This window comes from Triticum aestivum, chromosome 1D (assembly GCF_018294505.1).
Source record: "Triticum aestivum cultivar Chinese Spring chromosome 1D, IWGSC CS RefSeq v2.1, whole genome shotgun sequence".
Classification (NCBI taxonomy): Eukaryota; Viridiplantae; Streptophyta; class Magnoliopsida; order Poales; family Poaceae; genus Triticum; species Triticum aestivum.
In genome coordinates, this window is record NC_057796.1 from 433,794,695 (window position 1) to 433,808,673 (window position 13,979).

A 13,979-nucleotide genomic window follows, 5' to 3' on the forward strand; every position below is an offset into this window, starting at 1 on the left:
CGAAGGAGGCCCAAGCATTCAAGAAGGTATTCGGGAAGGACCACAAGACACCATTGTTCAAGGATCTTAGTCTCGCGGATGAAGCCGTTGTGGATGGTGGCAAATGCATATCTCTTGGAGCTAGGCCAAGTTCTCACCGTGATTTGGAAGACGGCAAGAACGGGATATATCCCGGTTGTGAGTTTGAATCCTTCTTGGAATTGAAGATGTGGCTTGACAACTATTCGGTTACACATTATCGTCCACATAAAGTGGCCAACTCGGACGTCAATGTGCGTTACACGGTCAAATGTGAAGTGTCAAGATGTCCATGGATTGTGCGTGCGAGGCCATGGAAAGGAGGTCCCACTTGGCGCATAGTGAGTTGTCTACCAACTCACATGTGCCGGCACAAGAATGCGGATGGCGAGCTTGTGTACCAACAACACAGACAACTCACGTCCGAGTTCATTGCTTACAGGTTATCCAACCAAATATCCACACTTCCAATAATGAGCATCAAGAGTGTCATTGACCTTGTGAAAGCCATCTTTCATTACAAGGTGAAGTACGGCAAGGCATGGAAGGCGAAGCAAGCCGCATTCAAGATGTTGTATGGCAATTGGGAGGAAGCATACAACCGACTCCCTAGGTTGTTGTTAGCTATGGCCGCCACAAACCCAGGCATGGTTCACGTGGTTGAGCCTCATGGGCACCAAACATTGATTCATAACGGGAGGACCGTCCGAGTATTTGGCCATGCATTTTGGGCCTTTGAGCAATGCGTGAGGGCTTTTGAGCATTGTCGTCCCGTCATCGCCATTGATGGCACGTTCTTGACCGGACAATACAAGGGCACTTTATTGGTTGCAATAGCAAGTGATGCCAATAACCGGGTGTTGCCTTTGGCTTTCGCTTTGGTTGAGGTGGAGAACAATGATAACTGGGAGTGGTTCTTGCGTCAATTGAGAACAAGGGTATTACCGGCTGAAAGGGAAATTTGTGTCATATCGGATCGCCATCCAGGAATTCTAAACGCGGTGGTGGTTGACATTCCCGGACATACAAAGTTGCACCATCGATGGTGCATGAGGCACTTTTGTGCAAACTTCTATAGGGCATGTGGTATCAAGGAGCTGGCCGATGATCTTCAAGATTGTTGTCTCGCTTTCACCAACAAGCGGTTTGCCACATTGTTCAATGCATTGCTCAGACACAAGAAACTTGACCCCGGTGGTCTTGAATTTCTCAATAGGAACATTGTCGAAAGGAATATGTGGGCACGTGCTTTCGATTAAGATGGCCGGAGGTATGGTCAAATGACAAGCAATATGGAAGAATGCTTCAATAAGGTGCTCAAGGGTGTGCGTGCATTACCCGTGACGGCAATATTTCAATACACATTTGACAAGATGAATGGATATGATCATGTGCCATCTATGTGAATCACAAAACATAAAAAGCACTTTGTATTTGAAAACATCAGATAGTGCAGCGCCTAAGGGTACGGCGCCACACTACTCAGTGCAGCGCCTCTTCCTTAGGCGCTGCATACTGACTTAGCAAATTTTTGGGTGCAAAAGCTACTGGAACGCTTCTGTTGCTCTCTGGACTGGCATGTCCAGGTGTGCAGCGCCCAAGGGAGAGGCGCCACACACCACAGTGCAGAAAAGGCTCGCGGGGCGCAAGAGGAGGACTCGGCCCATGACAAGAAGGGGAAATGGCCTCGCTCTACTCAGTAGGGACTTCGCTTCGCTGCACTCGTCGGCATAAAATTTGTAATGAATGTGTCGTGAACCATGTCATACTAACGTTTGAATTGTCTTAAGTTATGAACTCATCGGCATAAAATTTGTGTTTGTTCAAATTGCTGTGATGCTGCAATCATTGTAAGTATTATGTTGTTCCGGTGAAATGAATGTGCTGTAAACTCTGTTTTTTCAGTAAACAGCCGTGCAGCGCCCAGAACACAGGCGCTGCACTATACCATGCAGCGCCCAAGGGATAGGCGTCACACAGTACAGTGCAGCGCCTGTCTGTTGGACGCTGCACTATGACTTGGTAATTTTCGTGGATGGTCAGTGCTGAAAGCCTTCTGTGGCCCTCTGGATAGCCATGGCCAGGTCGGCAATGCCTATGAGACGGGCGCTGCACTGTACTGTGCAGCGCCTAGGCGTTGGGCGTCACACAGTACAGTGCAGCGCTTGTCTGTTGGGCGCTGCAGTGTTGTTAACTGCCAAACTGCAGAAACAGATGCCATTTTGGCCTCATGCAGCACAGACATAACTTGCTACAACATAAATAAAATTACTGTAGACTGCACACACTGAACAAAGACAACTAATAACTTGAACATCACATCATTTAGGACAATTCAACATTACTACTAGTTCGCAAACACAAATACCACACTAGTAAGAATTCACCAACATATAACATAACCTCACAAGTTCATCGACCTAATGAAACGGCTACAAGAGCACTAGCAAACACAAGCACTACTGCCTTCCGCGCGTGTTCCTGGTGCCACGCCTGCAGGCAATCTTCTTCTTCCTGGCTGGACAAGCCTCCTCTTCCTGCACTTCCTCCTCCACCTCCGCCTCCGCCTCATGATCCAAGCTAGCCATCCGCGAGGTCCCTACGACCACCTTTGGGTTGCCTCTGTTGTCAAAGTCGTTGGGCGTGTACCGGCGTCTGGGCTGCCTAGGCTTGAACACATATGGGGACCGAAGTTGAGCGTCCGCCAAAGTCATGTCATCATCAAGCTCATGGCCCTATCACACAATCAAACAATATGGTGAAGACTGGCGTCGTAATCAAGTGAGAATCACATCTAAAGGATTAGTCATGCCTCTTGGGTGACCACGCCATCATCATCCAGATAAGCATATGAGGAACTCACATCGTCCCCCTGATGGTGAGATGAGGGGTCTGATGGTGTACCAGACCTAGAGGCAGATGGTTCATCAAATTCGGGATCACGGCAACCGAGAAGATTCGATAACCGCCTTAACTTCCTGGCCTGACGCTGTAACATGAACAAGTGTGGAAGATATCAAACTCCGCAACATAGACTGGCTCTCATAGTGAATGCGATATGTACCTTGAGGAATGCTCGTAGTGAACCATCATCATTGCCTTTTCCAGCCGGTGTGTTCTCCAGAATAGACTGGCTCTCATCAGCTGCTTTCTTGATCTCGCTGCGCTGCGGATGAGAAAGAATGAACACGTTAGCCATTCAGACATGTGTAATACGGCCAACGGGAAAGTAAAGAAGGAACACTTTACCACATAGTTAATCACCGGAACAGCAGGGACTCCTTGCCCTACCCCGACATCTCTGTTGTACTTCCCCTTTGATAGATCCTCAAAGTTCACGGGTTCTTCAAGAATATCCTCATTATATGCCGGCGGGCATATCTCAACTCGAGTATTTTCAAGAAGCCATCGTATGTAGTTATCAAAAGCAAGTGGGTTATGCTCACGAAGCTGGGCGCGTGCACTGCTACGAGCTTGCTCCATGCAAAGCTGGAAGCGGGTAACATACGAAGCATGATGCTTGTCCCAGTCCTTTATCTTTCGCTGCCTTCTCCTGTCCAACCTGCATGGTACAATACCAAACATTAGCAAAATCAAGAAGGACTGACGATGCTTAGTCAATACGCTCTCTTACCTATGAAGTGCTTTGTCCGTATCCACCCATTCCGGCGGGTGAGGCTGGAACAGACCAAACTGACGAAACACGCGATGTGGCAAATGAAACTCAACAGCCCAGTTGCATATCACTAGGCACCGCATAAGCCAGAGATCCCTATCCCGCAAGCACATCGGGTTGATGCTAAACTCCGGGGTGTACCCAAGTCTGTCATCCGCGCCATATGGCTGCCATTCCACCTATGAAATAGGGCAACAATGCAAAATTGGTGACTTTTTTTCTGGCAAACATGAGAAATGACTGAAGTAATGACCTCGTTACCTGCTCAGGCGTAATCGTGTCCAACTCGGCAACGTACTTCTGGTACATGAGATTGACATCGTTCGTCATCTCGGAAACCACATCCCACGTGTAAGCCCAAGTGGGGCGCCGTAATTCGTCATGTTCATCTTCATACCAAGGATTAAACCTGACGCTCTTCGGGCGTCCAACAGGCAGACGCTCCCAGCTCCATACAGAAAGTAGCAGCATATTACCACCAATGCCTGCACTATCTGTGATCCTGCAACACGCATCGTCCAGCTGCATATGAAAGAAAAACAATGTTAACTTGACAGCAAGCTTGCATTGCTAATGAAGAAATGAGTTGATCACAAAACAGACCAACTACCTGTCGGTACAAGTAGGCAAGAGTCGCTGAACCCCAGCTCCATTTGCTATCGAAGACGGTCAACGCCTTCAGCCACATCCATGGAGCGTTCTTGCCAGTGGAGTCAGGAAACAAAGTCCTCGACACAACATACCACATGTAGACACGAGCATGTGTCTGGATCACATCATCAGTGGCATCCGGAGGGCACGTCGCAAAGTGAGTTTGAATCCACGTGAAAGCAGCTCCGGCTGCTTTCCTTTCCCTCTTCTTCTTCTCTTCTCCCTCCTCTACATCAGCCTCAGCCTCAGTAGGAGCCATACCGATAAGAGCAATCATCTGCTCGCGCCACCCATCAGAATCGGTGCTCATACAGAGAGGCATCCCGTCGATAGCAAGACCGGTGATCAACGAGACATCCTCGAGCGTCACGGTCATCTCCCCAGTCCGAAGATGGAAACTATGCGTCTCCGGCCTCCACCGATCAGCAAGAGCGGACACCAGTGGAGCGTTCAGATTCGGCGTGGACCGGCTGACCAACTGAATCCACGGGAGTAGTCCTGCCTGCTTGATGTACGGTGTGTACCGCTCATCGTAAGGCATGGCAGGACCAGAGACCCCGTGATACCGAATCTTCAAAGGTTCAAGCTTCTGCAAAAAACAAGTAATGACAAATCTTAGGGCATGTAAATTTCAACTTAGGGCAAATTTGCAAAATATTTAGATTACTCGTTATTACCATCTCCTTCTCGCGCATCATGTAGGCCCGGTGTTTCGTGTCGTAGACATCGTCGAGAAGCCAAACCATCCTTACAAATTACAAACAATAAACATATATGAGTTCATCTCAAATATCGGTAAACACTCAACATTTCATATGTGTTCATCTAAACATCTCATAGGTATTCATCTACAAGAATCTCAACATCTCCTTCTCACACAATGAATAAATGGTTGTAAATTATCATATATATCTAGTATGTCATATGTGTTCAAGTAAATCAACATCTCATATTTCAAATAAACTAAACATTTCATATATATCTAAAAAAACTCAACATCTCACATATAGCTACAAAACTCAACATCTCATAATTATCTACAAAACTAGGCATCTCATATATACCTAAAAAAATTACAATCTAGGTTTCACTAACAAGAATCATATAGTGTGTGTGGGGGGGGATCAAAGGTTCCACCTAATCTTGGGCAAACAAAGATCCAAACCAAGCAAATCAAAGGTTCCACCTAATCTTGGGCAAATCCCTAAAATTGCAATGCATTTACGGAGGAAAAGAAAGGGAATGGAGGAGTTTACCTAGTAGGAGGGATTGGAGATCGAATCCGGGCCTCAAAACGTCAGATCTGAGAGGGGTGTGGGGGGGATCCGAAGGGGGCGCCGCCGCCACCGCTCTCTGTAAACAGAGCAAGAGAAAGAGGGAGAAGAACTGCTGGGAGGGGCTGGCCCGATGCGGCTTAAGTCAATGTGCAGCGCCTAAGAGACGGGCGCTACACATTACAAGTGTGGTGCCTAAGCCTTAGGCGCTGCAGTGCTGTCTGTGGAGCCGCAACTGGACCAGGGCTGCCACGCTGGCAGGAGGTGCGACGCCTAAGGCAGAGGCGCTGCATAGTAGTGTGCGGCGCCTAGCTGTCGGGCGCCACACGAAAGGGTCAGCAGAGTGAATTTTTTTCGAAACCAGGTCAGTTTGTGATTTGATTTCGTCCTCAGGTCAAATATGTGATTTCTGCCTCCGTTTTGTGTGTGGTCATTTTTCTCCCCTGCTTGTAGACGTGGGCGTAGGCTTAGATTTTGTGATGTAGGTGGTGGAGGTAGTTGTAGTGGTAGTTGTAGGGGTTGATTTCCCTATCTATTTTAGTTGTAGATGGTCCGGCCTGGGTTTTTGCCTGCTTTTGCGTTGTAGTTTTTGTAGTTGTAGGTGGCTGCGCATGTTTGCCCGTGTACTGGAATTCGTCATGATTTTTTTCCTTGGTGGCTGAGGTTTGTCTGAATTTGTTTGCAGGAATCTCTCTGAATTTCATACTTCTCTTACAGCCTTTCATGCTTCTCTTACAGTGTCCCTCCAGAATTACAGTGTAACTTACCCCGCATAATTACTGTGCATCCCCATGCAGATTTGCAATGTAATTTAACCAACAGTTACATCGTAATTTAACTAGCATTTTCAGTATTTTTACCCCATAGTTGCAGTGTAATTTGTCCTAGTAGTACTATGTAACCCCCGTCCCCCCTCCCCTAATTGCAGTGGATATGCCCAGTTTTTCAGTGTAATATGGCATATAATCACTATGTAATTTAACCAACAATTACAGTGTAATTTAATCAGAATTTACATTGTTTTTAACCCATAATTGCAGTGTAATTTGTCCTATTAGTATTGTGTAGTCCCCCCCCCCCCCCCCCCCCCCCCCCACCTATTTTTATTTTTGTAATTTACTGTGTAATTTGTCCAAGAATCACTATGTAATATGTGCTAGATTTACACTGTAATACGTCCCTAATTACAGTTTATTTGTGCTAGAATCACTGTGTAAATATGGCATAGATTTACACTGTAGTTTCCCCTGCAGTATGATCAAGGAGAGATAAGCATTTTTTACAGTGTAATATTTCCCTTTTTACAGTGTAATTCTCATGCTTCTCTTATTTTGTTTTTACTATGTAATTTGTCATAGAATTACTGTGCTATGTCCTACATTTACATCGTTATATGTCCCTAATTATAGTGTAATTATCTTGCTTCTTCTGTTGATGTTGTCTCATGTTGGTCATGTTGAGCTTTTCTGTAGGCCGGGAATCGCCTGGTAATTTTTGTTGTTGCTATCTGTAGGTGTTTAATCCCCCTTTTGTGCCATGATTTACTTCTAGGGGAGGGCATGAATTCTGAGTTTATTTTCAATGTATTTTTTGTGTCATCTTATTTCAGTGTTGGATGTTGGGTTAGTTTATTCAGTGTTGTTGTTTGCAGTGTAATTCATGTCAGAGTTACAGTGTCTTTTTTGTGCTAGTCTTACACTGCATTTGTCCAGTACTTGCAGTGTAATAAACCTTTTTTGGGGGAGCTATTGATGTCCAGTACTTCATTGTAACGTTTTCGTCTAGTGATGTTGTCTAATTGTGTTGCTCATGTGAAGCTTTATCTCGTAGGCCGTGATTTTTCCTAGGTGTTTTGATTTTTGTACCATGAATGTTGGTTAAGGATGTATTTTTGTTCTAGTATTACAATGTAATTTCTCTTATTTTTTACAGTGTAATTGTGCTAGTTTTACAGTGTAAATCCACTCATTTATAGTGTAAATCCACTCATTTACATTATCTTTAGTTTTTACACTGTAGTTGTGATAGTTTTTACTGTGTAATTCTGCTAGCTTTACAGTGTAATTACAGTGTATTTTTTGCCTAATACTTACAGTGTAATTGTGCTAGTTTTTACAGTGTAATTGTGCTAGGTTTACAGTGTATTTTTGTCTAATACTTATAGTGTAATCATGCTAGTTTTTACAGAGCAATTGTGCTAGTTTTACAGTGTAATTACAGTCTTTTTGTCCAGTTCTTACAGTGTAATATAACCCATTTTTTCAGTGTTATTTTTTAGTTTTAATTGGATGCCTTTCATTGTTACTTATATTTTCTTTTTCCTTTTTTGTGATCCTTCCTTTTTCGTAGGTTTAAATGGGCAAGCTACGAAAAGCTTCTCATTGGGATGTTCCTGTAGTATCATCTCTAGATAGTGCAGATTCTGGGGGTGAACCATTTGTGCCTAATGATTTTGCAGAAGATGGTTGTTACCCTGTGTCTATGCTAATTATTTATTTTGTGCTTCTTTTAATTTAGTTTTATTGCCCCTCATTTTTTGGGGGTTGTCTTATTTCCTTTATTGGTTGCTTCTGCAGGAATTATCTGATGACGAAGGAGGGCTTGACAAAGCTCTTCTGAAGTTCTATCTTAATCAAGTATGTTTTATTTTTATCTAGGACTTTTCATTCTTGTTCCATTTTTTTACATTTTTTTCTCTTCTCTTGCGTGATAGTTGTGTTTTTCTTCTTTTTCAGAAAGTAGAATGCTTGAAGAGGAAATTATCATCTGCTTCAAGGAGGAATGTGGTTAGTTCCTATTTACTCTTATTTTCAATAGTTTTACCTTCTGAAAGTAAAATGCTTGAAGTTCTATCTTAATCATTTATGTTTTATTTTATAGTGTAAGTCCAATTCTTAGTAACTGCATTTTTTCAATTTTTTTTGCAATGTCTTTTTGTACTAAGTAATAGTAATCTGAAGCAATTATTTTGACTGGTTTGATTTTGTGTTTTCACTCATGTTGTTTTTCTGATTTTCTGGTGTACGTCCAATTATTCTTTTGTACTCAGTAATAGTAATCCAAAGTAATTTATTTGAAGTGGTTGATATGGTGTTTTTCTTTTGTTGTTTTTGTAGAGGCAGAAACGCTCCAGTGATTACCCTACTTGTGCTACTTTCACTAGATATTCTGGGAAGTTCTTCTCTGGTGTTGTTGATGGCCTCTGTTATAGGTATCGTGGTGTTGTCCAGAGATATGGCATGGGTTGTCTCTTAGAGTTTGTTAGGACCGAGGTGCCCCTCAGGTTAGTGAAGTGGCTTGCCAGTAGGTTCGATGTCCCTTCATCTGAATTCCAGCTCAAAAGGAAATTTATCCCAATGACCAAGTATGATATTCATGACATCCTTGACCTTCCAGTAGATGGTGAGCCACTTGTGTGTGATCCTGATTCTGGCCGTGATTTTATCCTCTCTCACTTCAACGTGACCAGTATTCCTCCCGTGTCCTTCTTTGCAAACAAGCTAAAATCAACTGAAGTCGAGTTGCCTGTTGAAGATGTCTTTATTTGTTTCATGGTTGTTGCTTTCTCATCGTTCCTTTGTCCCAACTCTAGCCTCAGTCCTAGCCCAAAGTACCTTCATATCTTCAGGGATTGTCCTTCTGTGCGTAACTATGATCTGTCGAGATTTGTTTATGAGTGGCTGTTGAGTTGCATAAAAAAGTTCAAGGATTCCACTAAAGTTGCTTCCAAAAGATCAGTGACGTTTGGCGGTTGTCACTACGCTTTTGCTGTAAGTCTTGTTATTGTTCTTCTCTTTTTCATTTTTTAAGTTTGATTTTGACATGTTATAGTCATTTTAATCTTTCCTTTTGTTCTTACTTTCTAGGTTTGTTACCTTGACCAACTTAATTTTGGTCTTCACTCTGTCCCTGATGTCAAGCCTCGGATCCTAGCATGGAGAGGTAACAAAGTTAAGCAATTTTCAGAGCTTGATAGAAACAATAGCCGCTCTTTTGGTAAGAGGCCTCTGAAGCAATTGTGTCCTTCAGTTCATCCGCAGGTTTGTTTTTTCCCTTGCTTGTTTGTATATTTTTTTCTTTGAATTTTTACTTTCACTTTTTGTGGTATGTTGATGTTACTTTGTATGTTCTGATGTCAACTCTATTTTATTTTTTTTGTCGTTGTAGCGGTCTATTGAGAAATCTTCAGCTAGCAAGGATGGTGATGTTCCCCTTTGCAACATCAAGCTTTTCAAAATGAATGTGCAGAAATCATTTAGTGCTCGTTTTGGGTCAGAGGTTAGCATAGTTATGAGTTTGATATTTATGTTTTTTTTGCTTTTTCTCCTTGGTTGTTTAATCTTGTGGGTTTACTGAATTTTTTTTTTCTTTTTCAGGCTGCTCAGGTAGTTATAGACCTTGTTCAATCTAGAAACGAAGACAAGCCAAAGCTATTTGTAGAATGGTCAGAATCTCTTGTAATTGATGTCCTTGATTGCATAGCAAACTCAGCTTTGAATGCGAAATCTATCGCTACACCAAAATTTTCTCCAAGCGATGTTCAATCTCTGAACAACTTCTCTTTTGGTTAGTTTCCTTCTTGACGTTCTCTTTATCTTGTTTTTATTTTTGATTTTTATGTAATTTTTTATTGTATGATTTGTTAGTTTTTTCTCATGTTAGTGTTTGTTTCTTTTTCCCTTTGAAGGCAATAAGTCTGTTTCTATTCACTCTTTCATTGCTGAAAGATACACCGAAACTGTTGTTGAGAAGCCGTCTCCTCAAGTCCAGCCCCCAATTACCAATTTGAACGAAGCTTCTACTTTTGCTGCTCGTGTTATTTCGGATGGGGATTTTCTCAATCCAGTAGTATTATCTAGTTCGTCTCTAGTTCCTAAGGTGTGTGTTGAGGTATTGTCTAGTAACAACAGTTATCTTTTTATTGCTTGATGCATTTAGTCTAATCTTTTCGTTTTTCGTTTGATAGAGTGTGGTGAATGAAGCTACTGCTGAAGGTGCAATTCCCATGGCTCCTCTATCTTGTGCAAAAAGTGCTTCCGATGCTATAGGTTTGATCTTTTACTTCTTTTTATTTTTGTATTTTTTGTGTTCTCCCATGGGTTCTTCTTTTCGAATTTTTTCTTGTTGTTCATGTGTGTTTGTATATTTTCTTTTTGTAGGTATATCCCCTTCAACAGTGCAGTGTCCAATTCCCGCTGTTGATTCTTCGTTGATGCATTCAGGTCATTTGTGCATTTAATTATTTCCAGTTCATAGTTTACATTTTCTTTTTCTTTTGTAGTTGACCCTCTTTGTGATTTTTGTGTAGCTGGTCCTGATAAGAAGTGTGAGCCCAAGGTTGTTAATGATTTTCATAAACCAAGTTTGGTTGAATTCAGTCGCTCTCTTGGTGTTCAATCACATCCTGAAGATTCCATTCAACAGCACAAAGTTAAAGAGGGTGACTCTTCTGTTGGAGGACTGTCCCCTCTGGTTCCTACTCATTTGACGCAGCGTTTCCGTAATGTGGTTAGCATCTACCTCTTTTGTTTGTCCTTTTATACTATTTTTGTGCATTCGAATTTCCATGTTTTTTCAGTAGTGACTTTGTATGTTTCATTGTTTTATATTAGGTAGATGATGTTGAGTGCTCTCAGTATGTTGTTGAAAAATTCTTGAATTCGCTCGATCCTGCAAATGATGAGGTAATTATTTCTGAATTTTAAATCTTCTCTTCTTGTTTAGTAGATGGTTTTTGTTTTTTACTTCTGATTTTCGGTTTTGTTCCTTTTTTTTGTTACCAGGATTGCATCGAAATGGTGAACTTGCCTCCTTCTGAAGTTTCAAAGTCAAATGTTTCCGCAAAACACCTTAACTACCAGGTATGGTGATTTTTCTTTATGATTTTTGTGTATTGATTCTTTTATTTTGAGTAGTTATTGTATAATGCCCCTGTTAATCTAATGTTTTTTGTTGCTTGTTTTGTGTATGTATGTTTAGAAGGCAGTAGACGATGTTCAAATTGTGGGGACTTCCAGTTTTGCTGCTAGATGCACAGACCTTAAAATATCTAATGATGCTGCTTAAAACAAGCTTAACAACTTCAACTTGACAGAACCTCAATCAACTAGTCGTTACCCTAAGAATCAAAAAGTAATGACAATTTCTCTTCCTTTTCTCCCTTCATGTTTATCTTTTTTTATAATTTAGTCATCCTGTTTCCAATTGTTTTCATCAATTTTTATTTTCCTTTCTGCTCCGTTGTATGTTTTCAGGCTACCGCTAGTCCAGAAGTACAGATCTTGTCTTCTAGGAATGCCTCTAAAGACCTCTCTCCTGCTCAAGTTCCTAAAGCTGATGGCCCATCCTTCGTTTTTCCTAGCGGTTCATCTGGTGGTCATCAACCTCGCAGGATGGTTTTACCAGGCAGATTCAACTCCGATCCTTATGTTGCTCAGGGTAACAAGTTTCCTGTTACTGCTAAAGAAAGACATCACCACCTAGCAATGGTGCAAATTGGAAATCATCAAAGTTGGTGCAAGTACGTTTTTCTGACCTTGTGTATTTTCATTTTTTTCGAAATGCTTTATCCAATGCTCATGTTTTAGCTTCTTTTTTAGACTGGTAGGGTTTGTAACTGTCATTTTAGTAGGTTCTAAGTTTTACTACATTTTCCAATGTGTTTGTCTTGTTACTTTGACTTATTTTTTATCCTCAGGTTGAATATATTTTTTGATTGGGTTTTATTTTTTTCATAGGTATGAAGCAATTCGATATGACCGAGCCTACTGTAGCTACCGTAATCTTGCAACTTTGAAGTCAAGAGAACATGTGGATAATTTTTTGATTTTGTGCGTTTGTCGTTATCTGTTCAAGCAAGCTCACTCGTCAGTATCAAGGAAACATTTCTTCTTCTCTTACATTGTGGTATGTTATATCCTGTCGTTCTTTTCTTTTTTTTGTGGCATTTTTTATATAAGAATTTTAAGTCTGGGTTTATTTTCCCTTTTGATTTTCTGATATGTAGTTCTAATTTCTTTTCTTTTTTCAGGAAACCATCCTGAGAGGCACTAATGTTGATATTGTAGGCAATGCTTTCACTGGTGCTAATAGTGCTTTCCCAATGTGGAGAAGTAATCAGGTTAGTTGTTTTATGCTTCATTTTTCAGTACGGGTGTCTCCTTATTCTATTTTGTCCTTTTAGTTATTTTTTATTTCACTGTTGATGTCTAATTTGCTCTGGATTTGGTCTGCGGTTATTCTTTCCTATTGGACGGGAGAAACACTGGTTTACCTTTGTTGTTTGCTTAAAGGAGAGGGCTTTTGCATTTCTTGATTCTCTATACGGGGCAAAGGATCATTTTCATCTGGAAATTCGTGATAAATTGGTAATGAAAACTATTTTTCCTTTAGTTATTCATCCCTTTTTTTTACTTCCCGATGTGTTGTTGCGCTGATGTTTATTTCATCTTTTCGATATAGATCGAAAATTTCATAACAATCTGGGATCAGTATGTGACTCCTATCCTGCGTAAACGTATTGACTTTGAGAATTTTGACATTGTGTACCTACTGTTCCACAGCAAAACAATTGGTATTTATATCTCCTTTTCCATTTTGGGTGTGGCTTTTGTCCTAGTTTCTTCATGGGTTTCTTATTGTTTTGCTTTATTTTTCCTTTTCAGGGATGATTGTGGTGTTTTCACTATCATGTATCTGAAGCACTGGACTCCTAGGACCCCAATTGGCAATATGTTTGGCGCGGCCGATGTTGACAACATAAGAATCAGATTGGCAAATGAGTTGTATTTCAGTGGATTCAACAGTGTCGACAAGACTTTTGTTACCCACTTCTTTGATGATGTGAGTTTTCTTTGTATGCTTTCTTTTGATTTTTGGTTTGATGTGTTTTCATTCTTGCCGAAGATTATTAAAGTCTGTTGTCTTTTCTTTTGTACAGGACAAGGCTTAGGTTTTCCTGGAAGATGCATTTGCGACATCGAAGGCTTTGCTTAAAACTAAGCTTTGAAGAGAAATTATAGACAGTAGTACTGCTGGCAATGTTTTTTTGTCGATAATGTAATTAAATGCGATAAATTTGTACGGTTTGGTCTAGATGTCATGTCTGTGTGTTGGATGGCTGTTTTGATTTTTAATGTCGTGAATTAGTGAACTCTTTTTACAGAGAAGTATGAGAAGGATGGTTTCATTGTGTCATTTGTTTTATCTGATGCTTTTTGTTCCTTTTGTGGTTGCTTGATTTTCTTTTTATTTTACTGTATTATTAAGCATGGTTGCTTCAACGGCAGTTAGACGTTCTTGGTTAATCAAGGTTCATTTCCAACCATCATATTCTTTTGCTTGTTTTTCCCTTTTTAGGT

General features: G+C 41.1%; 1 protein-coding gene across 1 annotated transcript; it reads right to left on the reverse strand.

Annotated features, from left to right (window-relative positions):
* Positions 1 to 2,477: 2,477 nt before the first annotated feature.
* Positions 2,478 to 5,091, reverse strand: LOC123160098 (uncharacterized). Its single transcript, XM_044577922.1, has 7 exons — positions 5,023 to 5,091; positions 4,821 to 4,934; positions 4,305 to 4,589; positions 3,956 to 4,216; positions 3,653 to 3,696; positions 3,268 to 3,439; positions 2,478 to 2,744 (listed from the first exon to the last, which is right to left on the reverse strand). The coding sequence occupies exons 1-7, from the start codon at positions 5,089 to 5,091 to the stop codon at positions 2,478 to 2,480; spliced, it is 1,212 nt and encodes a 403-aa protein (XP_044433857.1).
* Positions 5,092 to 13,979: the final 8,888 nt, after the last annotated feature.